This window comes from Chiloscyllium punctatum, chromosome 10 (assembly GCF_047496795.1).
Source record: "Chiloscyllium punctatum isolate Juve2018m chromosome 10, sChiPun1.3, whole genome shotgun sequence".
NCBI classification, from domain to species: Eukaryota; Metazoa; Chordata; class Chondrichthyes; order Orectolobiformes; family Hemiscylliidae; genus Chiloscyllium; species Chiloscyllium punctatum.
The window spans coordinates 91,351,697-91,375,468 of NC_092748.1; the positions used below are offsets into that span (position 1 = coordinate 91,351,697).

General features: G+C 36.6%; 2 protein-coding genes across 12 annotated transcripts in view; both read right to left on the bottom strand.

Moving 5' to 3' along the window:
* The window catches only part of gtdc1 (glycosyltransferase-like domain containing 1), a 369,150-nt gene extending 367,174 nt beyond the window's left edge, over nucleotides 1–1,976 (bottom strand). For 2 of the 6 annotated variants that reach the window (XM_072579733.1, XM_072579738.1), the window contains exon 1: nucleotides 1,160–1,976. The gene's annotated coding sequence lies outside the window, so the exon portion shown is untranslated. Of the gene's footprint in view, nucleotides 1–146; nucleotides 399–1,139 lie in introns of those variants that run through there. The other 4 variants (XM_072579730.1, XM_072579737.1, XM_072579739.1 and 1 more) reach the window with 3 other exon arrangements.
* A 5,373-nt stretch (nucleotides 1,977–7,349) lies between these two features.
* Nucleotides 7,350–23,772, bottom strand: part of LOC140482369 (zinc finger E-box-binding homeobox 2-like) — a 147,937-nt gene continuing 131,514 nt past the window's right edge. For all 6 annotated transcript variants that reach the window (XM_072579744.1, XM_072579745.1, XM_072579742.1 and 3 more), the window contains 5 exons: nucleotides 19,399–19,613; nucleotides 16,274–16,382; nucleotides 12,470–14,469; nucleotides 10,733–10,913; nucleotides 7,350–9,642 (listed from right to left, as the gene is read on the bottom strand). In XM_072579744.1, the coding sequence (XP_072435845.1) occupies nucleotides 9,065–9,642; nucleotides 10,733–10,913; nucleotides 12,470–14,469; nucleotides 16,274–16,382; nucleotides 19,399–19,613 (3,083 nt within the window). In that variant the 3' untranslated portion in view covers nucleotides 7,350–9,064. The remainder of the gene's footprint in view (nucleotides 9,643–10,732; nucleotides 10,914–12,469; nucleotides 14,470–16,273; nucleotides 16,383–19,398; nucleotides 19,614–23,772) is intronic.

Here is a 23,772-nt window from a genome sequence, read left to right on the forward strand (position 1 = left end):
AAATAGAAAGCACTGGAAATACCAAATTCTGTCAAAGGGGCTTCATTTTAAAATTACATTTCAGCTCAAATGCTTATTGATTAGCTGAAGAATTGCTACGTTTTGATTTTCTAACACCAACATAAACATATTACTTCTAAACTCACCCTCAGTAACCTCTTTGCAGTACCCATAAAGTATCACCATAATTTTGGCAACAGTAGCCCTTCTGCATGATTCAAGAAGGGTAAATTATTGACACAATAGAGCAAAAAGCAGAGAATTTCACTATAGTTCAGCAGCAGACTGTTTGCACAATGACGTCAGTTTGTTCTAAATACTGTAGACATTCCTCACTCAAAGGATTAGGCAAATGCTAAAAGAATTTACCATAAACAATATTGTGAGTTCTTATCTGAATTGTTAAAACTAAAATATTTAGTGTGCAAATTATATATTAACAAGTGTAAATGTTTTCATCTGAACTCTCATGCATAGTACTGTTGAAATTGAGTTCACCAAAATAAGATGCCTTGTTCTCAGAATGGATAATTCTTACAAAATGTTCTGAAAGAATGGCAGAACTCATTGTAATTAACTCCAAATTTTCATTTCCTGAGCAAGGTGCCATGAAAAAATATTTTTCAAAACTCCCAATACCAGAAATAAGACTGTACTTTGTATGAATCGGGAGCACTGTTACTTGTGTTGATTTAAATATTGTTGTAACTGCAATCTGGAGAGTGAACATTGCTTTCTCGGTTCGGAGGCTCAGCTCTGATCATCAAGAGTAGCATTTCGCCAAATAGCAATTATTCAATGCCTGCAACATTTCAAAAGCACACTTCTCTAAGTAAGGCACTTCTTAGTCTAAAGCAGGGGACAAAAAAAAATCAAGAAAACAAAAATGAATACTAATCTTACTACAGCAGAATTGCCAATGTTGGAAAGAAAGCGTGTGCTTCCAGTACCATCCCCGCTAAACCGCACAGAGGCCCTCAGCTCAGAGGCAATTCCTGGGCAACGCCGAGGCGTTTCCCGCGGCCTACTTAAACCTAAACAGAAATTGATGAGAGGGATTTTCTTCCCGCCCCCGCCCGCTGCTAAAGCCCTCGCTGCATTTGCTCATGGAGAGTGCCCTGAGTGTGTTTAAACAGTACCTAGTCCACCTGTCACTCACTCAGGCCCGTGTGTCCCGGCGGCTCCGTCACCATGACAGCCGGCGCCGTGCGCGCTCCCCAACCCCGATCAGCCCTGCACCACCACCACCCGAGCAGCGTGCGCGTCCCCTAACCGCTTCCGTCACAATCCACGCACAGACAGTGCACCCCGCGCGCGGCTCCTCGGTTGGGGGAGGAACAAAGGGGCACGCGCAGCAGCTTCCCCCGGGCCACTGCGCGATCTGAAAGTTGAAAGCCTCTCCTCCTGCATCCACAGAGTCGCCCATTGTCACTTTCTGCCCCCGACCCCGCAGCTGCTGTTCATTGCCAACATGGCTCAACCTGGGGCATTTCTTTCTCCTTCTTCGATGCGCACAGTTTCATGTCTTCGTCCAGCATTTGCTCTTCGAAAGTCTTTGACACTCTCAAGAGTGTGCAAAGTATGTTCTTCTTCTGGGCGGCATTCAAAGTAGCACAATGAACTGCCTACGAAATATATGTATATAAGCGCCCATCAGGAAAATACAAATCGTCCCAATGTCATCCTGTTGAGCCCAGTGTATCTACAGCGTGAGCTTGAGTTGGCTTGAGTTGCACGATTGTCGACGCATTCAAAACACTTTTTTTTGCTGTGCATTTTACTTTATGTTGCTGTCATGTTGTACTTATTTTAAAATTGATGAGAGGAACTAAGCGTGTTTGCACTACATAAATCCTTCTGGATTGCACCAGTTCCGGATTGCTCCTGTTTACCTCAATTTACTTATCGTTAGATTCCTATTGAGACCTAAGAATTGAAATACATGTACTTGTCTCTCCAAGATAACGACGTAAACTTCGCTGCTCTCGGCTCATGGTCGAACCATCGTGTGCGCTAACCCTGTGAAAAGGTCAAATGTCAGTGCAATTTGATACTATGGGGGTCTCATGTTATATTAAACTTGATGCAGATAGTTTACATCAGGTCTGCTTCTTTACTGAAGTGGTATTATTAGCATACGAGTAAACTCAGTCATTGCCAGGAATATACCACGCCCTAAAGTCTATTGAGAGAATGTGAAAGTGAGTGCTGGAAATAGGAGCCTCAACCTTGTAGCTGGATATAAAATGTCCAGTTTGCCTTTGCTCCTTTTTACTTTGACAAAGCTTTGTTGGTATTGTTTTATTTATTTAGTAAGTCAGTTTGCCCATACTTTTGACATTTAACCTAGATTTCTGATTTTGTATGTCCTCGCATTTTCCAATACTTGAGTTCTCTAAAATATATTTTCCCCCAAAATCTTATAGAGGTAGTACTATACATTTTTAACGTTAAACACAATCCCCCACCCCCATTATGAAATTTCTGGAGTAATTTATGCAGGCACTGGTTGACTATGTGTTAAGTTGACTTCTTGGGGTTCCCAGTCCCACTGAATTTGTAGCCTGTGAAAGTATGAAGAAATTGCTCAGCTTATGTACTTGTTCCAGGTATTTTTGATGCACAACTACCTTTAGACATATCCCATCTTCTGAGATTTTTAGAACCCATTAAGACTTAGATGGATACACATACTGAATAAGTACTCACTAGTACTGCATTGATCACAGTTAACACTTCAGCGTTATGTGCAGAAACTTTTTTTTTCAAATGTACTACTGTATAACTAGATGAGCTGTCTTTTTAAAACTGATTTACTTGAATGATACAGAATTTGTATCTTACAACAGTGAGGGTGTTTCAAAAGTACTTTGTGGGCTGTAAAACACTTTGGGACATTCTGAGGTCACAAACAGTTTGATATAAATTCAAGTTTTTCTACAATATCCTTTGAAAAGAATTTGGGCTTTCAACGTATTTATTAGAATAATTTTGTATTTAATTGTAGGATAGGAGATGCCTGAGATTCAAAATGCAATTCAGTACAATAATTCTGATGATATCAACTATATTCACAGGCTGCTCACCAAAAACTAACAGAACTTCAACATCAAACTATGACATTATTCTCACTGTCAGTTATCTGCTGTTCTTTATAATACTTATTTCCTACTGTGGCATAGTTGGCCCCATTGGGCATATGAAAGATAATGCAGGGTTTTTTTTCCTCTGTAATTAGTACAGCAAAATACTTCTGTATCTGAAAAATGACATCTTAAAGAGATTAAAAGAGAATCCACAAAGAAATAAAGAAGAAAACAATGCTCAAAAATTTTGATCAAATAATACTCAAAAGGGAAAAAAACTAAGATATATTAGCAAGAGTCCCTCCTGAAGCATTTTCCATTTCAGTTCCTGCCTGCCCTGCTGTGTATTTTCAACAGTTACTGCAAAACAAAAGTACTATCTAAAAGTAGTCATTTGTGCACTAAAATGCATTATGAATGATTAAATTTAGCATTTTCAAATCTGTAACATTCCATTTTAAATTACCATTTAAAAACATAGTTTAGCTATTTGTACACTGTAGGTACACCATTGAATCAATATGACTTAATGCTAATATTAAGTTGATACTCTCGAACATTTTCATCAATGCTAATCTGGTAATCTTGTACCATGGTCATTTATAATATCTTTGCATGTGTACATTAAAGTCTTAATTTTTGTTACTTGCAGCTCAGATCTGTTTAGATTCAAGAGCACTTTTAGATGAAGGAAGCTCCCTAACACCAAAAAAAAGTTTTAAAAACTAGATTTTTCTCTTCAGTATTCAAATCTCGTACCTTAATAGTGTGCAGTCTTTGTTCACTTATATAATTCAAGTGTTTTTGCAAATTCTCCAAATTTTTCTTTTTTTAGTTAAGCTTTCTTTTACTGAGTTGTGCATTAATCTTAAACCATTTATGTCATGCAAATTATAATATCAATAAATTAGTGTCAAAGCAGTTGGAACTGTAGCACAGTACTTTTCTCATCAAGGAAGTCACTCTCAAAGGAAATTATACATTCGATTAAACTGAAGTGACCCTGTTTATAACTTGTCTTGTGTGGTTTAACAGTATTTAGTCAGTGTTGTGCATATTAATGATGCTTTATTGATTACAGTCAAATGCATCCGGCATATGCTTTAGAAATTGTTTACAGCTTGCACAATATTCCCTCAATTGAAAATTATTATGAAGTAACTGCTGTGTAACTTGCTGAGGAATTATTAAACTGTTCACATCATACTCTGATTTATCTGTGTGTGCAATGATTTACTCAAAAATAGCGAAGTAAATGTTTCTATTCCTCATTCTTCAAATTCTCTGAATGACAATTTTCCATATCCAGTACAGTGCAGATCAATTCTAAACTAATGTTTCTGTTCCAGTTGCACACACATCGTTAGTCCCACTGTAAAATGAATTTAAATTTTGTGATGTGCCCATGTGTTGGAACCTGAGATTGAAAATTCTAATTTCAGTGAGATTAATTCTGGGAGCAACACCTCTGATTGTAACAGCAAATACAGACACCATTATCCTTTTACAGCAGAAGAAAACAAATTTATTTACTATTAGATTTTGTATTGCTTTATTGAATTTTTTTAAAAGGAGCAATCTGAAGCATAACTACAATCCAAATCATGAACTATTTTTCTTGAAGAAGTAATGTGGACTGTTTAAATTGTATAGGTTTCATGGTTTGAATGTTAAATGTAGTTCAATCATTTGTTGAAACCAAATAAATCACTGCTGGTCTATTGTAAAATTTGTTCCAAACGTTGATTTTATGCCGTTACCACATGCACAGCTGTGTCAAGACTTCTTTAAAATTTGATGGAACAAGGCAACATGTCTTCGTTGGCTTTTATTAGATCACTATTTATAAACCGTGCCTTTGCTGCATTCTTGATTAATGTGTTAATGACAGCATTCATGGGCTTTCTTCAGAAATGTTCACTCACACGTCCACACAGAATCCAATCAACTCTTGAAACCTTACTTCTATTTTTATCACTTTACAGACCTTGCTATCCATGTCCTGATGACAAACATGCTGAAGTATGAAAATAAATAACATCTCCTTATACATGTTAGAACATAGTACAGAACAACTGCTAAACAATTTTGAGGTTGTTAACATTTTATCTGTTTAGTGACTTCCCACGGTTGGATGGGGAATTAAACTTATCTTTTTAGAGTGATCCAGAGGGGGTCATTTAATGTGATATTTTATTTTTAGTGAATGTAAGTAGTAACAAGAAGAAATCTGTTGTTGCATTAAGGGTCAGACTGGGGGGAAAATCAATTGATCTACTTTTTCCTCTCCTCAGAGAGATTATAATATTATTATTCTCAAGGATTCTTGTGTGCTTATTCTTATAACCAAGTGTTATTTTAAAATCAATCAATCATGAAATAAATTACAGAAAATGAAAAAAAAACAAACATGGCAAAAGGTTTAAAAGCTTCAATTTACTCTGTTTTATGTGTGCTCTGACTGAAACATATGTATTTTAGTATTGTTCTTTTTTAGTGATTTCCATCCCTATGGATGTGCAGTGAAAATATTATGAAAATGCTTGGGGCATTCTCAGAGATGTAATGATCCTCACTATTTTTATTCTTGCAGATAATTATGTTGAAGTAAGCTCACTGATCTTCAGAGAACAACTTTAACAACAATTCAATGCAAATTTAAACCTGTTAATATATTATTCTACAGGATAGCATTAAAGAACAGTATTTTATTCATCTTTAATAATAGCAAAAAAGTATTTCTTAAAAACATGTAAAAGTACTGCTGATAAAATATTTCTGAATATTACTTTGAATTTATTTTCCTAATGTCACAAGAAATGGATCATCATCCTCCCAATATGGTTCAAAACTGTGTGCTAAGAACCTGCTGCTACCTTGGACTCTGAATGTTCAAAATAAAATGTTAAAATCACCAATGATGATTTAAGGACAGGATTGTCTCCAGATTTTTAATATAATAGGACAACGAGGTAAAATCTGTCTCCTTGTCTACTTGTACCAAAATCCCAAATGTTGTTTTCCATTGCGTACTGCAAATTTAATTTTGAATTCAGGACATTTCATCAGGTGTCACCATTAGTGCAGATACTGGATTTTTCTTTTGTGAAATAAATGTATGAGCTTACAATAACAATTTCACTTATTGATGTTCTGCCACTTTGTCTTAGTATATTCAAAATATTAAGTTTTGAGAAAATGCAAATGAAAAACTTGATTTAAAAGTTCACTGGGAAGTTATCAGCCTGAAAACTTGTACCTGCAAAGTCCTTTAAATGGAAAAAAAAACTGATGATAAGAGCAAGTAGTATTTATATGGATGCTTCTATTTAAGCATATCTTATATATACATATTATGAACCATATATGAGACTCAGAATATTTTCAGGAAACATATGATTACGTTTTAAAGTGTATAGCACTGAATTATTCTTAAATGGTCTTGCTTACATACAGAACTAAATGGCTGAAAAGAATTTTACAATCCCAGGTAAACAAGACACGACCTTACTTAATTAGATTTTGCAATGGACATCTTTTAAAAGTCTTCCTTTCAACCTGCACTACTAAGAAAATTGATTTTTTTTTAAGAACCAATCAATTAATTGGTATATTCCTGAGATCAACTTAAACGAGCTGTAAAAGCTGTTTTAAAATCAATGATTTGGCAGTTCAAAAAAACTGCATGTCAATCACACTCACTGGTCTTTTAGTTATCATCTGATCTCCGATTTGTCTTCATTATGTGTAATGTATCTTAATTGCCTGCTGGAAATTCAGATTGTAGTGTAACCAGATCCTGGTTACAATATTTTGGAGACCCTGTTTAAGCCACCACTGCCTTATTTCTGTAAGAACCCCAATTCTTCATTTAAAGAGACAACGTTCCATTTTGTTAATCTATGCAGTCTGTATATCAGATGGTAAAACTGTATATACATCTCACAACTTAATCAAAAGCCCAGTATTGATTTTCCGTCAAATTAGATCCTGTTAATAAAATCTAGATAGCTTACTTAAAAGAAGCTCCTATATTATGCACCAGCAATGTTACATTTCTTAACGGTGCTATGCATCTAATTAGAACAGTGGATGAGAGAATGGAATATAGCTTGTAGCTTCAACTGCAATATCACCTGTGAACACCCAAGTCAACTAAACACAAGGCAACCCAAGAAATAAATTCTCCTTCATGCAGTGCCAATATGTCCAATCCTCATTTAGTTTGTTGCTTTCCTCTCAGCAAGCTTATGAAATAACTACAACTGTATAATTTTGTTTATTTTGAGATGGTGAGAGAATTATAAAAGTGGACATTGAGTGAAATAAATAGGACGACAATATAAATTTAAGTTAATAAATATTTTTTTTGTTAACAATGCTGTGGATGAAACTGTAATTCTTCATGGTTTGAAGACAATCCTACAGTTAGGAAGGAAACACTATACATTATTATGCACATCAGTCTTCTGCAGTGATGTCCATAGAACCTTAAGCTGCACGTACAGGTCCTAGTTTGGCTACATTTTATTCGAGCATGGTCATTTCCAAGAGAAATTACAAATTGAAAATTTAATAATACTTTTACAAAGACAATTCAGGAAAGATTTCTGTCATGGTATCATACATTGTATTTTAACAGTCCCTCTTTTTTTTTTAGCTAAAAAACAGATGAAGAAAGTGGAATTTTCAGTCGAAAATACAGTGTTTTCACAAGATCGTATCAAAAGTTCTCAAATTTGGAATCCAGTAATTGGAAAACAAAATAAAATAATAAATTGAAAATTCGTATCTCACAATTAATGTTTGAAAACACAATAAATGCTCTTCTCATTACGTAAAATTTGCCCAAATGATCAACCTCATGTTCCTTTACTAAAATATATCTATATATTGAAGAACTATAATACTGTACACTACAGTATGAAATAAATAAAATTAGGAAATATAAAATGAGCAACATAAATAAATGTTATTTGACCTAAAATAAAATGAATGCAAATTGTTGCAAAGTTTGGTGTAATACTGACAAGTTAATGAACAAAAAAAGTACAGAAAATTGCACAAACATATGTAAACTAACGAACTGCTGCCTAGAATCTAATACTGACATGGGTGCTTCAAAGAACAGGGTGAGCTGTTTAACACTGAAGCTGGTGCAAGGTAACTTTAGTTACCTTTTTTAGCACTATACAAGGATGGCACTTGCAGAACACACAGATTAAAAGGTTTGCATATAAGGCTTTTTAAAACCACCTTTCAGAAGGCTTCCTCCACCATCTGCCCCTCTCTCTCTCTCTCTCTCTTTCTCTCTAACTCTCTCTCTTACTCTCACTCTTTCTATTCCATCATAGCTGGGCCACTGTAAGACTTCAATGTCTAAAAAAAATCACACATGCATCATTTCATGATCCTTCAAAAAATTCTTGGGAACCTAAAATATTGTGTGGTTGCTGAAACAGGCCTAATGACTGGGTCAAACTACAAACAATCCACTAAAATACTGTTGTTTACTTATACAGGTATGGGTAGAAGCACAGGCATTACATTTTCAAGTTACTGTTGTGTGATAATATACATAGGTAGAAACATAGACAATACATCTCTTTTTAGAAATTTGTGTAGTAATACAAGTGGCATGTAATGCAATATACTCCACTATTTTGTGCTAAATAAGAAACTATAAACAGAAGGGTAATTTTAGGCTGCTGGAACCACACATTTTTTTAGGTCCTAACACTGAACATTTTTTTTTTGCATAATGCAACTCTTCACAACCCAAACTTGACTAATCCCTTCTAACACTGCCGTTTTTTTTTCTTTTTTTTCCTTTTTTTGCATCTGACAGACTGCCCCATCTGTCCAACACTCAGGCTTCCAGGAAGCATCAGGCACGTGCATGTACAGCTTAACACAGCAGTGTTTCAAGCAAGTAACAATACTACTGGAAGAAGTAGGAAGCTAAAATGCAGTAGTTATTACATGCCATCTTCCACAATGTCTTCATGTTCAGATTTGGTTTCTGTTTTCTCGTCAACTGAGCTATCGTCCATTGAGTGGTCACCATTTTCCTCTTCGTCTCTTATTGTGTCCTGATCTGTATCCATACTTTTATTTTCACTCTCTTCTTCTTCCTCTTCATCAAATTCCTCTTCCCCTTCTTGCCTTACTAATTTTTCCTCATCCTCTTCTCCTTCTTTTTCCTGTTCTCGTTCACTTTCTACTTCTCTTGTCATGCTTTCTCGCTCCTCAGAGTCCGAGTAGCCCTGAGGAGTAATGCTCTGTAAGTAGGGCCGACTCATCAGTAGCTCTGCAGGTTCTAAGTGACCCTTCTGGCGAGCCTCTCTTTCAGCTGCTTCCCGTTCCTCTGCCTCCCGTTTGCAATAGGAATATCTGTGGTTCATGTGCTGCGAGTAGGACCCTGAGTGTGAAAAGCGTTTGCCGCACTTGTCACACTGATACGGTTTCTCACCAGAGTGCAGTCGTGAATGTTCAATAAGATGATGCTTGTGTTTAAATGCCTTCTTACAAATTTGACATTGATGTGGACGCTTTCCTATAAAAAAAGAAAACAGATTAAGATATAATATTAAGTTTTCTAATATGATTCAACAATCTTCTAATGATTTATATACCTTTGGTGAGTCTCCAAGAACATGTCAAAGTGTCAGAAATCTTCAAGTGTTCAGAATTACTGTCAATCATGCCTGTCAAAGTTACTACAGATCATTTGTTTGCCCAAAGCTAAAAAAATGTTTTGAGTACAGACTGTCTGTACTTTTGAAAAGATAATTTATGATTTAATAAAGCCAAATAGTTGAATGTTTCATCAAAAAAAAACACAATGAAAATTCTCAAGTTACTAAAAGGGAGGACTCCTGGCAAAAGTGAAAAAGTAATGTTTTTATTTTCAGATAGCTGCTCCTATAACAGAAATAATGATACATATTTATAACAACATCAAGTTATGATACACACTTCACTTTTAACCTATGTAATTGAGAGTATCTCCTGTGGCATTTCAGCCAACGTGTGACCAGAGTTTGGAACTTGGAACCTCAGCCAAACAAACATCTGGCTAATTCCACACCACAAATAGCACTGGAATGCATTCAACACCTTCCATAGCTGCAATACTTGAAGCAAAATTCAAAAATAGACATGACAGTAAATCCCTGTCAGTCTAATACCATGGGGCAAAATGGAGGACAGACTAAGAAGGGAGTGTTGCAACAGGATGAAAGTGTGTGATCATGTCTGGATGTGTACACATAAGAGAGTATAATGAGATGACAAAAATGATAAATAAGTTATATTGGATTAAAATGGAAGACTGATTTAAAAATCTGGAGGGGGCAAGAAATAGTACACTGACGTTGCCAATTACAGTGCGAATGTTTCATCGTAAAAGCTCCCACCCTTGAAGATGTAATGTCATACTTCTCATCCTATCCTCCATGAATAGATAATCCCATAGCCCATATCCTTAACTCTGTATCATGTTAAACAGCATCAGGAAAATCTCTCTTCACCAAATAAAATAAATGCATCATAAAATGTAATAACTTCAATTTAATACTGTATTTTAGAGTTAACACAAGAATCAAATTCAACAGGTATGGGCAGTGCAGAGTAAAAAAAAATACCTGTGTGCTCATATTTATGTCGCAGAAGGGAACTGCTTTTCTGGAATGTTTTGTCACACAAGTCACATGCATACATGCCACTTTCTGTCTTCTTGATCTTCTTTCGGGACAGACAGGAATCTGAATCTGTCATGTCATCCAAGCCTGACATGTAATCTGTAGTTCCATCAAGCAATTCCCCCTAAGATAACATACATTTTTATTAGAAAACCCACTGACCTCCAATACAAATAAATACCTTGCGCTGTCTCTTGTGATTTCACAATAGGCAAATGCAATACCATATATATAACATTTAATTTACACAGCTCAAGTCTGAAAAGGCATTAAACCTGAGAGGCAAATGAGAGAGATTTATACAGATCTTAAATGCACAAACTGAATTTTGTGTGCTTTTTTGTGTGTATGTGTGTGCTGGTTTTGTAAAATAAATTTGTCTCAGTGCAGAATTCTTTAACTGGAAACTGGAAAAAGGCTATTAGTTACTGATAAGGCTTACTGTGTCTGTAGCCTTGTGAGTAACTGCCTTGTGACATTCTTTTAAATTATCAGTGCTGATTACACACTTGCAACAGCTATATTAAATATCTTTATCCTATATGGTTATGATTTATTCTTAATGCAAACAGGCTGGTGAGAAAGGTCTGTAATTACTATGAAAATGACTCCTTGTATGTGAAAACAGCATTTAATTCAACAGTAACGTACATGAAAACGTGCATTACAACACTGCAGCATTCGTTTTGGCATGAAATGAAGGGAAGTGTTAAAAGTAATCCTAAAGTGTAAAAATGCACTCACACACCTTCCCACTTTGTTAGTGCCATTACATTTCATCAACAGAGATATATTAATTAATACCTGCATAAGTTAAAACTAACTGACTGGTCTGAATATATTTGTTAAATAGGACAGCTGCACTATCAAAATGGAAAGAAAAGGTAAATGTGAATTAGGTCGTGCAACATTCTGTTTACAAATACCTTTGTACATATCATTGTAACTTTATTGTGTCATATAAAACCTGATCCTGATCAGATATCTAAAAGCATCAAAGCACTCATTAGCTTCAATCAACACCAATGTTGAAATTAAATCGTCAAACGTTCCTTGATTTTGCCTTTATTATTCAGTGCTTGGGATTTGGGTGTGTTGAAATTCAATGAAATGATTTTCTATTGGAACATTTCTTATGTTAGTACATAAACAATAAAGATGTGCTCTCCAATATGTTTCTTACAACAGCATCCTTTCAAATTTAATTTCATTTCTAAAGTATTAATTGGTGACATAATATAACCCACTGTTTTATGTTTAAATAATGGCAAAATGCTGACAAAGTCACTTGGTAATTTTAGCACACATTTAGTATTAGGATTTTGTCTCAATAAAAATGAAGAGAAAAGGATGTTGTGACTAGATTTCTTTTCAGGGTGCAGCAAAACTGTGTTCTTCAAAACAATGATTTTGATCTTTTAAATATTACTTGACAACACTGTGCTTTACATGTGCACTTGCTAGATTAAAATATACAATTTAGTTTGTCTAAGTCATTTTCATGTCAATTAAATTAATCTTACTGTCATCAGAATTAAGAAAGTATTATTACATCCATTGTACATTTATGGCCCTGCCACACATTATGAAGGTATCAGTCACAATATCTACTGTGATGATTGGAATGCACCTTTTCACAAAAGTTTCAGTAATGTTACAGAATCAGTCAGCTGCTGTTACCTGGAACGTTTGCTTCCGCTGGTACTTTCTTCTCTGTTGCAATTCTGCAAAAGCAGCTGCACCTGTTCCATATGTGTAGGCCATGTGTGGGAGGAAGCCCATTTGATCTAGCCCTGGATATGGTCGCAGACCTGGAACACTAGACTGGACTGAGGGCATAAAAGCAGCTGGGGGAAATGCATTTTGTGGTGGAAGTGTTGCGTACAACGGTTTGGCACTAAATGGATTTATACTGAATACTGGCTTAGTGCTTTTCTCTAGGGTGTTATTAGTATTAGGCAATTCCTTCTTCAGGAAGGTCAAGTTTAAGGGCTCATCTGGGTTTTCTGATGGATAGGAAATACTGTTATGGTCAACAATAATACTATTGGTTTTATTTCTTACTTTTCCTGTGACCACACTTTTATGTTCATTCTTTTGTTTTGGCAAAGACAAGTCCAGAGGCTCAGCCTGAGGCTCTTCTGAAGAAAAGCTGTTTGGAGTGTATGAACTACTATGGGAGTTCTTAGAGGAAGTAGAGGAAAGATTCAAAGGGGAAGGAGTATTGCTCCTTGAGTGGTCCATCTTATCACCAATTGATTTAATACTGTTAAACTGAGAAGATTTAATAAGCCTGAGAGGTGCATCACAATTAGTAACACTGTTATGTAGTTCTGCTATTGATGGTGACGTTATCGAGTCCATCGGCTTTAATGCTGTTGTTGTGTGCCTAGCTGACAGACAGTCTTTATTTATGAACATGTCAGTGGCAACCGATGCCAACTCAGCACTGGTCCGATCCAGTGGCGGTGACCTGGAATTAGGGAACTGGCAGACCTTCCTTTGCTCAAACCATTCTTTTACAAAATCCTGAGGGAGGCCAACAGCAATGGAAATTTTCAGTAGTTCTTCAGAATTTGGCTCCATATTCATGGCATAGTAAGCTTTCAATACAGACATGTGGTCCTTATAAGCATTTATAGGGCTGGGGATACCTTTTTCTGAAAGAAGGGAGGATAACATATAAGCTTGCTTTTCACCTGACGCTCCTGTTTTATTGGTAATTATAACTTCACTTGGTTGAAGTACAGCCTTGATTTCTTCATTCATCTTGCACATGTAGCGTTCGTGCTGATGTAAGGGAATGGGACCAGGGAAAGCCTCCCTGCAAAACTGGCAGGAGTAAGGAGATGTGTTATTATTGTCAAATGTCTTTTCCTCCATACCAAGATCTAATGCAGAACAGCTCATGTTACGCAGCCTGTCCTTTTTCAAATTGCTCATTTGCCTTTGTGAGTCCGTGTTCAAGCTCTGAAGACAAGCTTTGGCTTCATTCACCTTTTCTAGTGTGTAGTCAATAATACTTTTAGTGGCACCATTATGGCTGACAACTGGAAGACCAACAGATGGCATAACAGGGGAGGTAACTCCTTGTTCCTCAGCCAAAGAAGCTTGAGAGGCTGGCTCTTTCACGTGATAACCTTTAAGTCTTGAAATCTCTTCAGATTTGCAGTCCATTTTTTGCCTACACACTGTATTGTCAACAATTTTGAGGACCTTTTGGACTTCACTTAAGTTACTGTTTGCTACATTGGAAAAGCTTAGTATTTGTGGTTCTATCCCTACTCCTAAGTGCTGCATTGGACTTACAACTGAGGTGTTGATGGACAGTGGGCTGCCAACTCCTACTCCACCATTTGGGAAATTACCAAACCCATGGGAAGTCATTATGGCTTTGTAGTCATTGAAATCTAGTGGCTCTGTCTTAATTTTAAGTAGTCCTGGCTGCTCAGGAATACCAAGAGGCTTGCCGTTCTCCAGTTTATGCCTCAGTTGTGTAATTGCTGAATTTGTAGGAGAGGAAGAAGCTGAAGTCGGAGAAGAGCCTGGTTTTAAGCTAGTTCGCATCCTGCCATTGACTGAAATCAGGCCAATGCACTTCTTGCTACTGATGTGAGAACTGTAGGAACCGGAGTGAGAAAATCGTTTCTTGCAGTTTGGACACTCATATGGCTTTTCACCTGAAAAACGTTTTAAGCAATTAAATTTAAACTTATACATAGTAGGTGATCTCATCAAAATTATTCATTTTAACAAATTAACTAGTTAAACACAAAGAAGAATATATCACAGAAACCCACAGCATGGAAGAAAACTATTCATCCTGTAATATTCCCATTTTGCAACAAAGAGCCATGCAGCCTTCTCCTGTTTTTCACATCATGATCCACAGTCTCAAAGGTAATGGCAGTTTTAGTACATATACTAAGTACTTGTTGAATGTAATGAAATTTTTTCCCTTGACCACTCTTTCAGTTAATTAGTTAAAAATCACACAACACCAGATTATAGTCCAACAGGTTTAATTGGAAGCACACTAGCTTTCGGAGCGACGCTCCTTCATCCGAAAGCTAGTGTGCTTCCAATTAAACCTGTTAGACCATAACCTGGTGTTGAGTGATTTTTAACTTTGTACACCCCAGTCCAACACCGGCATCTCCAATTCAGTTAATTTTATCCAGTTCTCTACTACTCTCTAAGTGAAAGAAAATTCCTGCTGAATTTCCTCTAAACGACCTAGCTTTAACCCTAACCGTATTACCCTAACCCTAAATCTGATGCCCTGGTTAGGAACTCTTCAATCAATGGGCATAGGTCCTTCCCATCAACTCTTATCTGAACCGCTTATATTCTTATACATACAGTCATTAGGCAGTGCTGAAAAAAGTCACATTTTCTCAAATGCCCAACTGCCTATCCCACAAATGAGTCATGTGGTATATTAATTTCAGAGTCGGTGTGATGTCAGGTTTGTCGGCTTTACTGGTGGATCATATCAAATAGCATATTCCTTTGTCTGTTCACAAGGCACTGCTGGCACCCAACTAGCCTGTGCTTACGGAACTCAAAACTGTATCCAAAATTATATGTGATTCCACAATTGGACATTTGCTAGTATATCCTGAGTCTGTTACATTGATAACCAATTTAGGACTTGTAGTCTGGCTCGCAAGGTGGAAGCGTACAGGTACTGGAAGCTCCATACATTAATACATAGACCCATGTTTGTTGCAAACAGAAAGAATACATGCACACGCACTATGCCTGTTTCAACTCGACAAAATAGGCAATAGCATTCACTGTTTCATTTCTCAACACGATGCCTTAACCAATTGCAGTCAACCTATCTGATTAACATTTAACCAGCCTGGCAGTTCATTGTCAGCTATCATTAACTGCTACACTTCCCACTTCAATGCCTCAGCCAATCAGAGTTCACTTGCCAAATAATCAGCTCTTGCCTCTCTTATAGTATCAGTGATGTTATTCCCTTTAAACTGATATTCTTTGTGAAATGTCCTAATGAGTGCAAGACAAACGCTCCAACAAACTCCATTTTTAGTCAACAATCTCATCTTTTACTTTGTAATGAGAAGAAAAATTACCCAAAATAAATAAATATACATTAATTACACAAAAATAATTACATTTAATGGTTTATTTATATTTTATATGTTGCTATTTCATATCCAATAGAATAAAATCATTGGGGTTATTTAACAAATTTGTGCTCTTGATGTAAAGCTTCCCTTACTTGTCGCCCATATCAAGATTTCAACACGGGGGGTCATCTGTTTCCCTTGGGCTTCCTGGATAATAATTTTAATGGACAGATATCCTGCAAGATCCATTCGTGCTTTCTCCCACAATTCCAATGTGTAGTTCTGGCAGGTGAAACTCCACATCAAGCGCCTTTTTGTAAAACCTAGCCACATCCTTCAAAGCGTACCCTTTATCTAGCAGACTAAGAAACGTTTTGCTTACCACTATGAATTCGCAGGTGTTCCTTCAGATGGTGTTTGTACTTAAAGGCCTTGCCACACTCTGTGCATTTGAACTTGCGATTACCAGCACCATGGGTCAGCATGTGGTGCTACAGAGGGAAGATAGTGAAATGAGTCTTATGCACAGCTTGGTGAAATTTGTGAACAGTCACAGCTAACAGAACAGACATGCCAAATGGACCCTATTTACATACAGACATTCTCAATACCAACTAGCTTCTAAATCTAAACCAAAAAAATTGTGGATGCTGTAAATCAGAAACAAAAACAGAAGTTGCTGGAAAAGCTCAGCAGATCTGGCAGCATTTGTGAAGAGAATTCAAAGTTAACATTTCAGGCCCAGTGACCCTTCCTCAAGGTCCAAGGAAGGGTCACTGAACCCGAAACGTTAACTTTAATTTTTCTTCACATATGCTGACAGATCTGCTGAGCTTTTCCATAGCTTCTGTTTAAGCTCCTAAATATTTTTATCTTTTAAATGATAATTTCTGAAAGAATTGCGAAGCCTTTCGGGTTTCACATCACACAAAACAAAATATTCTAAAAGAAAATCATTGCCACAAGAGACACAATCACCATCAATACTAACTTCTGTGATAAAACCATTCATTCATTCTATTCTATTATTTGACATGTCAAATGTCATATTGCCAAAAGTAAAAATGTATTTTTTATGAGGACTTTGTAGGTTAAATGTCTATGAAGTGTCTTAACAGTAGCAATTTAATAGTTAAAAATTATTACTATGCAATGCTTTGTTATATTATGTAAAAAAAGTTAAAATCTCAATAGGGATGACCTTTTTTAAACATCTGGCAGCAAGCACAATATGAAAATTAACTGGTAAGAAATTAAATTGATGGCAATGGATACTCAAGGTAGGAGGTCAGCTTTCTAAAGTAGCAAGATACAAAAGCTTTGCAAAGGAACAGTGCTGAACAGTGTGACAACTGCTAGGGTGTGCTGACTCTTCCCACATTCCTGGTGAGACAGATGGTGTTGGACAGGACACAGGGAGGTTTGTTCAAACAGCAGCAACCTTCAAAGATCAAGCAAACCCTGGCCTGCAGAGCGCCAATGAGGGACTGGTGCTCATATGTTGCTGAGCTGCATAAACAAACAGCAACAGCTGCTTTGTCTCCCCTCAATCCTTAGAGGACTGATGCAAACTTTAGTTGCGCCTCTGTTAATATGATACAATCATTTGTAATTACTAAGTGGGAGTACCATGATCAAATTAGGAAGCTTCGTCTTCAATTCTAAAACTAAACAGAAATAAATAAAATGGGAAGATGCAAACAGAAAAAGAAACAACAGGATACAAACTGGGCAAAATAGCCCAGCTGAACACACACAAAATAGTGTGATTCAAGAATTGGAATTCTTTTACAGTGTGTTTTAATCTTCAGCTAAAATAATAATGGGGTTTATGTTCAATTATACAAATGCAAGCCATACGTCATTTTCCTGAGGCCTTCACAGAATATTTAAATAATTTTACATTGATGGAGTGCTGTCAACTGATGCTGCATTGCATTTTCAGTACCAGTGGCATTCTTTAATATAACAGATCCAACATCTAGTGGCTTGTCAGCATCAACAATTCACACTATGCTGAATGCTGTGAGCTGCCTTTAAGCCTCAGTTAAACAAAAAAAAGATGTTTCCCTCATTTTTAGCATTGGAAATAATGGGTCTCCACTGTGGCTGATATTAAAAAAATGGAAACTGGCCCATGGAGCTTGTGTGCGTTGGTTTGAGTGCTGCTTGCTATATCCAATTTTATCATGTTAAAGTGCCATCAGTAAAATTGAGAACATCATTATTCTGTAGGCAGAGATTATTTTCCTGACAAAGGGCAAACGTAATACCGGTATTTGAACCTTTAAAAGAGAGTAGGAGTCAGGTTCAAAATATTACAGTCACCTTTTATAACAATGCTCAGTTAAAATAAGCCTTGTGTTTGTAATAAGGCATATTCTGTAATTTCTGGAAACATTTTAGAATCAATTTTTAATGGTACAGACCCTGCACCAAAACGTGAAAGAGAAACTTCATTGCACTGACAGAAAATGCTTTATTTTAAATCTATATAAAATGGGATTGTCACGAGAGAACAAAACAAAGCCCAATGTATTATTGCTTAAAGTTTCCAAAGGAATTTGTTCCTTCCAATGTCTTGGATAACTATCTCATTTTCTAAAATAACGAAGCTGTCATGTGCAAAGATAAATATTTAAATGAAATCATTCTCTCAAAATGATAACAATGGAATAAGTACACTTTTACAAGACTATTTACAATCTATGGTATTTCACATCTCCCAGGAGGAGGCAGAGGAAGTTACACTACATAGCACGAATGGTTTCGTAACTGTTAATCAAAGAAAGTGTTCCAGTGAGAGGGGTGCATGTATGTGGTAAAGAACAGGGAATAGTTTTATGTAACTTACCTCCTTCTATCATTGATAACAACTGAGCTATGTCAGTACTACAACAAAAATATTGATACGCCTTTTCCAACAAAGGATTGTAATGGGGAGTGGTGGGTTGGTGAGGACAATAATTCAATGGAAACAGTAACCTTACAAAATCCAAATGTTTGACCATTTGTCAAGTGGAAATCAACCAAACATTGTGTGAGAGAGCATTATCATTAAAATAAAAAATATGGGAGGAAAGAAAGCAAATAATCAGTAGGGATGGTAGCATCATTAACAAATGTATGCTTTTAGCTATTAGTAAGACCATTGACAACATTTGAATCATCTAATTTGATGAAAGAGTATGAGGACAACGGTATTGTAGAGATGACACAGTATTTTAATGAGATTTTGAAAACCAAGGTAAAACCCCAAACTTAAGCTAAATTTAAGTTCAAGTGTCGATAATGTTTCTAAATTGGATATTAAAATGCTCATTCAATCGTGAGTACATGATATTAAATCATCCTGGAAGAGACCATCAAAAAACCATTTAAACTTAAATTAGAGCTATTACCATTAAAGATTTGCATCCTCAAAATGCCATAAAAAATTAATAGCCAATAGAAATTAAAATGATATTTATCCTCTAAGGGTTACCCATACCCATCCAGAAGCCCCACCTGATCTCTCCCTGGCTTGTGCGTGGCCATATGTCGTTCAAGCTGGGTGCGGTAGGCAAATGTATAGTTGCAGAGTGGGCAGGCAAAGTTGTCTTCATTCTTTTCATGTCGATATTTAATGTGCTCCTTCAGTGATGTCAAACGCTTGTAGCCCCGGTCGCAGTATGGACAGGTCAGCAGTTGGGCAAAAGCATCTGGAGTTCCAGGTGGCAGGTCTGCAGCCAGGGAGGGAAAAGAGAGAGCACAGGCCAAGAGGTCAGCAATCAATGGCAGTTAATGGGATGACTGCCCGGATGGTATGACTGGAATCGTTGCAATCTGCTGCTTCAAGTGCCATCATTACAGTGGCCTCTGCACACTTCAATTCCCCATACACACCCAGGCCAAGCTTGTACATGTCATTCCATACTGTGTCTGGAACTTCAGACTTGAATTTCATCTTTTTTTTATAAAATGAATTTTTCTGAACAGTTCTACTTAAACGTACAACACACTTCGAAGAAAACTCTACCATCACATTTAACATTTCAATGATAAAAGTAAAAAGGTAATAATCAACAGACAGCAATAATACAGCCAACAATACAGCATTTTACTATCAGCCAACCATCATCAAAGAAAGCAAAATCCAATCAACTTTCCTTTTTAATTTTTGCTTTCGAGGTATGAGTAGTTCTTGAATGGTTTATTCACACCATGTAAATGTCACTGAGGATAATAACATGTTGAGATTTCCTGTCGAAATATTCAAGAGGATGCCATTTTGCAAAGTAAATCAGTACTTAACAAAAAAAATTCAGTCACTTCTTGCAGTGAACACTACAGGAATTTGTAAGGATTTTGTTTGCACCATACACTTTAGAAGAAGCATTTGGTTCTCACTGGGGTGACATGAAAATAATAAGAAAGTGTGCATAGTAGTGAATATTTTGTGTGAAGAGAAAAGTAGCAGAAGATGGAAATAAACTAAAAAGGAAACAACACAAAACGTTAAACTGCTATTCACTGAAACCCAAGATTACAATGACTGTGAAATCCGTTGTGTGCTCTTAGCCATATGAAAACAGCAATAGTAGCATAGATTGAAAGAGAAATTTGATTAATGTTTAAAATACAAGTACTACAGTGCCCACAAAATAAATGACAATGTTAGGTTATATTTAAAAAACATGAATTTTGTAACTTTGAAGGTTAGGCTTTTCAAACATTTTTACACCAGTTAATGGCCAGGCAAAACAAATCTTAATAATTGTGTGTTTATTGCTCCCAAGTCTGAAGTGCAGCTTTAATTTATCTACAAGTGGCCACTTTTAAAAAAAGAAAGCTAGTACAATGGTTAAAGTTTGGGTGTATACAAAGTGAAATCATTTAAGGTTTCAAATGACATCTGGGACCACAGCAAAAAGCACGGACACTGGTTACAACCAAATCGCCTCCCGAAAATCAATCAAGCTTTACTCCCCATCTGCTGACTGCAAGTGGCCCACTTATACCCAAGGCCAATAATGCTTTTGAAATGTTCACAGCTGCATTCTGGTTGCTACTCTTTGTAGAAATGAGGTATAGTTCAATTGATTTGTTATAACCCAAACTGATCTCCACCGGGTAGGAATTAAAAACCTGTTCAGAGTCAGTCCTGTTTATTACAAATTTGTAGCTGACTTTTGATAGATATTTGATTGATTTGATAAATTTGTAGCTGTCTTGTGGTAGAGATATTCCTATCACAGTAGTAATTTTTGAATATTTTTCAGGTAAATTGATTTTTAGCAGTACTGCTAACGTTGATGATTACCAATAAAAGGGAAGACTTTGGGAAAAGTTAATTTATCTTTTGATTTACATCTTTGAAGGGCATGCAAACGTGAAAAGGGGAAGATTCAAATGGAACAATGCAGATGAAAGAGGCATTGAGCTGGGTTCTTTCCTTGCAGGGGAACAGAAGGAGATGGGAAGGGCATTCTCGTGGAGACTCTGACAGAGAGAATGTAAAGGTAAGAAAATTGCAAACTGATATCCACTTTGTTTCTTGGTCAAGGTTGCTTTTCATCTGAAATGGGAATGTTTTGATTCTAAACATCACAGGGAGGTAAGTCGAATCATCTAATCTGGCAGCTACCATGAACTGTTGAAAACAGACTATGTGGGCTGCAAGTAGATTTAATCCCATTGCTAACTGCTCAGAAAGAAACTGAGGTCCTCATTATCTAAATGTATTGTTTAAGTTGGGCAGCTTTGTAAAAGAAATAGGTTCTCCTCTTGATTTCTTCAGCACAAATAATTTTGTCAGCTCATCTGAAAAGGCAAAAAAAACTGACCCATCAACAAGATAGCAAAGATTTCAGATGTGGCCGTTGGAGGGTGGAGTATGTTGGGCAATAACGAACATAAACAGCAGGCTTATTCTTCAGCCTTGGAATATAAAAGAATACTAATGTATTTCTCCAGGTCATTTTATCATCTTGTTGCCATCATACTTACAAAACAGATGCTTATTATGCTTACCCACTGTAGGGGCAAGTCTTTTACCTGCATGATGTCAACCGAATATGTAGGAAATTTTTTTTTAAATTCTGTTGTTTCATAACTTATCAAACTAGGTTGGTTTGTTATTGCTAGAAATGTTTATATATATGTACTTTGTCCCATGGATTTTGTGTATTTGGTAAACTCTATTAAATACATTTTTTATGACAGAAATAACTTTGCAGACACACTGTCATATCTATTAAGTAACAAATGTTACCACTGAAAAAAAGCAGAAATAATTTATAGAGATAATGTTGCATCACAACGGACAAATAGGTTGCTATGGATAGAAATATTTCCATAATATGTTGTCTCTTAGTTAAGCTCACAATATACAGTAAGCCTGGAACAGTCCGATACAAAGCTGCTCCAGAACAGTCGATCAAATTATTAAATTAAAAATAAAGGAGCTTCAAAAATGAAAGTCTGCGTATTCCTGATAACTTCAATCCAATATGCAATATTCTAAGTACATAATGGTTTCAACTTTTAACTCAATTTTTTTGACGAGGAATGGGGCTGTTATAGGCCAAACTGCAGATGCACTCTTTTCCACCCTAATGTCACGAACATGCAATCTGATGTGCTTTTTCTCAGCAAACCAAGAAACTAAAGGTCATACCCTACATCAAAAATTAGTGAATCCGTACTGAAATATGTCAGTACAGTGTTCCATTCCAAACCCACAATGCCTCCATCAAGAAAGATAAGGAGAGCAGATACCATGGGAAGACCACTGCTTTGCACTTCCTCTCCAAGCCACTTACCATCCTGATGTGGAAATATATCGCCGTTCCTTCTCTGTTGCTGAATTAAAATTTTGGAATTCCCTTCCAAGGGAATTGTGGGTCAACCTACAGCACATGAACTGCAATGGTTCAAGAAGGCAGCTAACTGCCATGTTCTCAAAGGCACCTGAGGATGAGCAATAAATACTGACCAGCCAACAACACCCACATCCCAATGAATGAGTGAAAAAATTCATTAGGCCCTGATTCAGTTTTAGATGCGTCAAAGAGTGGAATCTGCACACTGCTTCATCCAATGACCGTTGAGGAACTAAGAAAGTAGGCTTTTAAGGGACTATACAGACCACTCTCAAAAAGGGCACAAAATCATTCTGATGCTGATTTTTTTTTGGTAGCCAAGTGGAACATAAATGCATCTTCCAACCCTACAAGTATTTTCCTAAATACTCAAGTATCTCCATGTCTCCTGTCCCTTTTCCCACCAGCAATGCCTCACATCCCATCCATCACAGCCTGCTTTCCACCAACCTGCAAAAGCATTTTGGTCAAGTTTCCTTCAATCATTACCCACCTCACTCCTAATCAGTAAACCGTTTGTCAGTGCTCATTGAGTACTGGTGGCTGATATGGAGAATTGTAAAGAGACTGAACCATGAAACGGTTCACTGTTGTCATTAGGTGAGCATTTCCATCACTCCACATCTTCACACCCCACCCCACCCCAAAACTCAGAACCCCATATACTCAATGTGTACACTAAATGAAATGGTGTCACACATATCTACAATGTTTTGAGACGAAATACCTGCTGGTATTACCTAAACATTGCTCTGCTCTTTAATATAAGACAAATCTTATAAGAAGTACTAAGTTCTCCACATAAAAGGATAAACACTGTAGCAACAAAATGCCTCTTTGTTTAATATATCTATCTTCCATTCTTGCATCAACACTAAACACCGTAGTATTAGTACCACTACCTGCAAATTCCCCTCCTAGCAACTCACCATCCTGACTTGGAAATATATCACTGTTCTTTCACTATCACTGGATCAAAATCCTGGAATTTCCCCCCATGGGCATTGCCGATCAACCC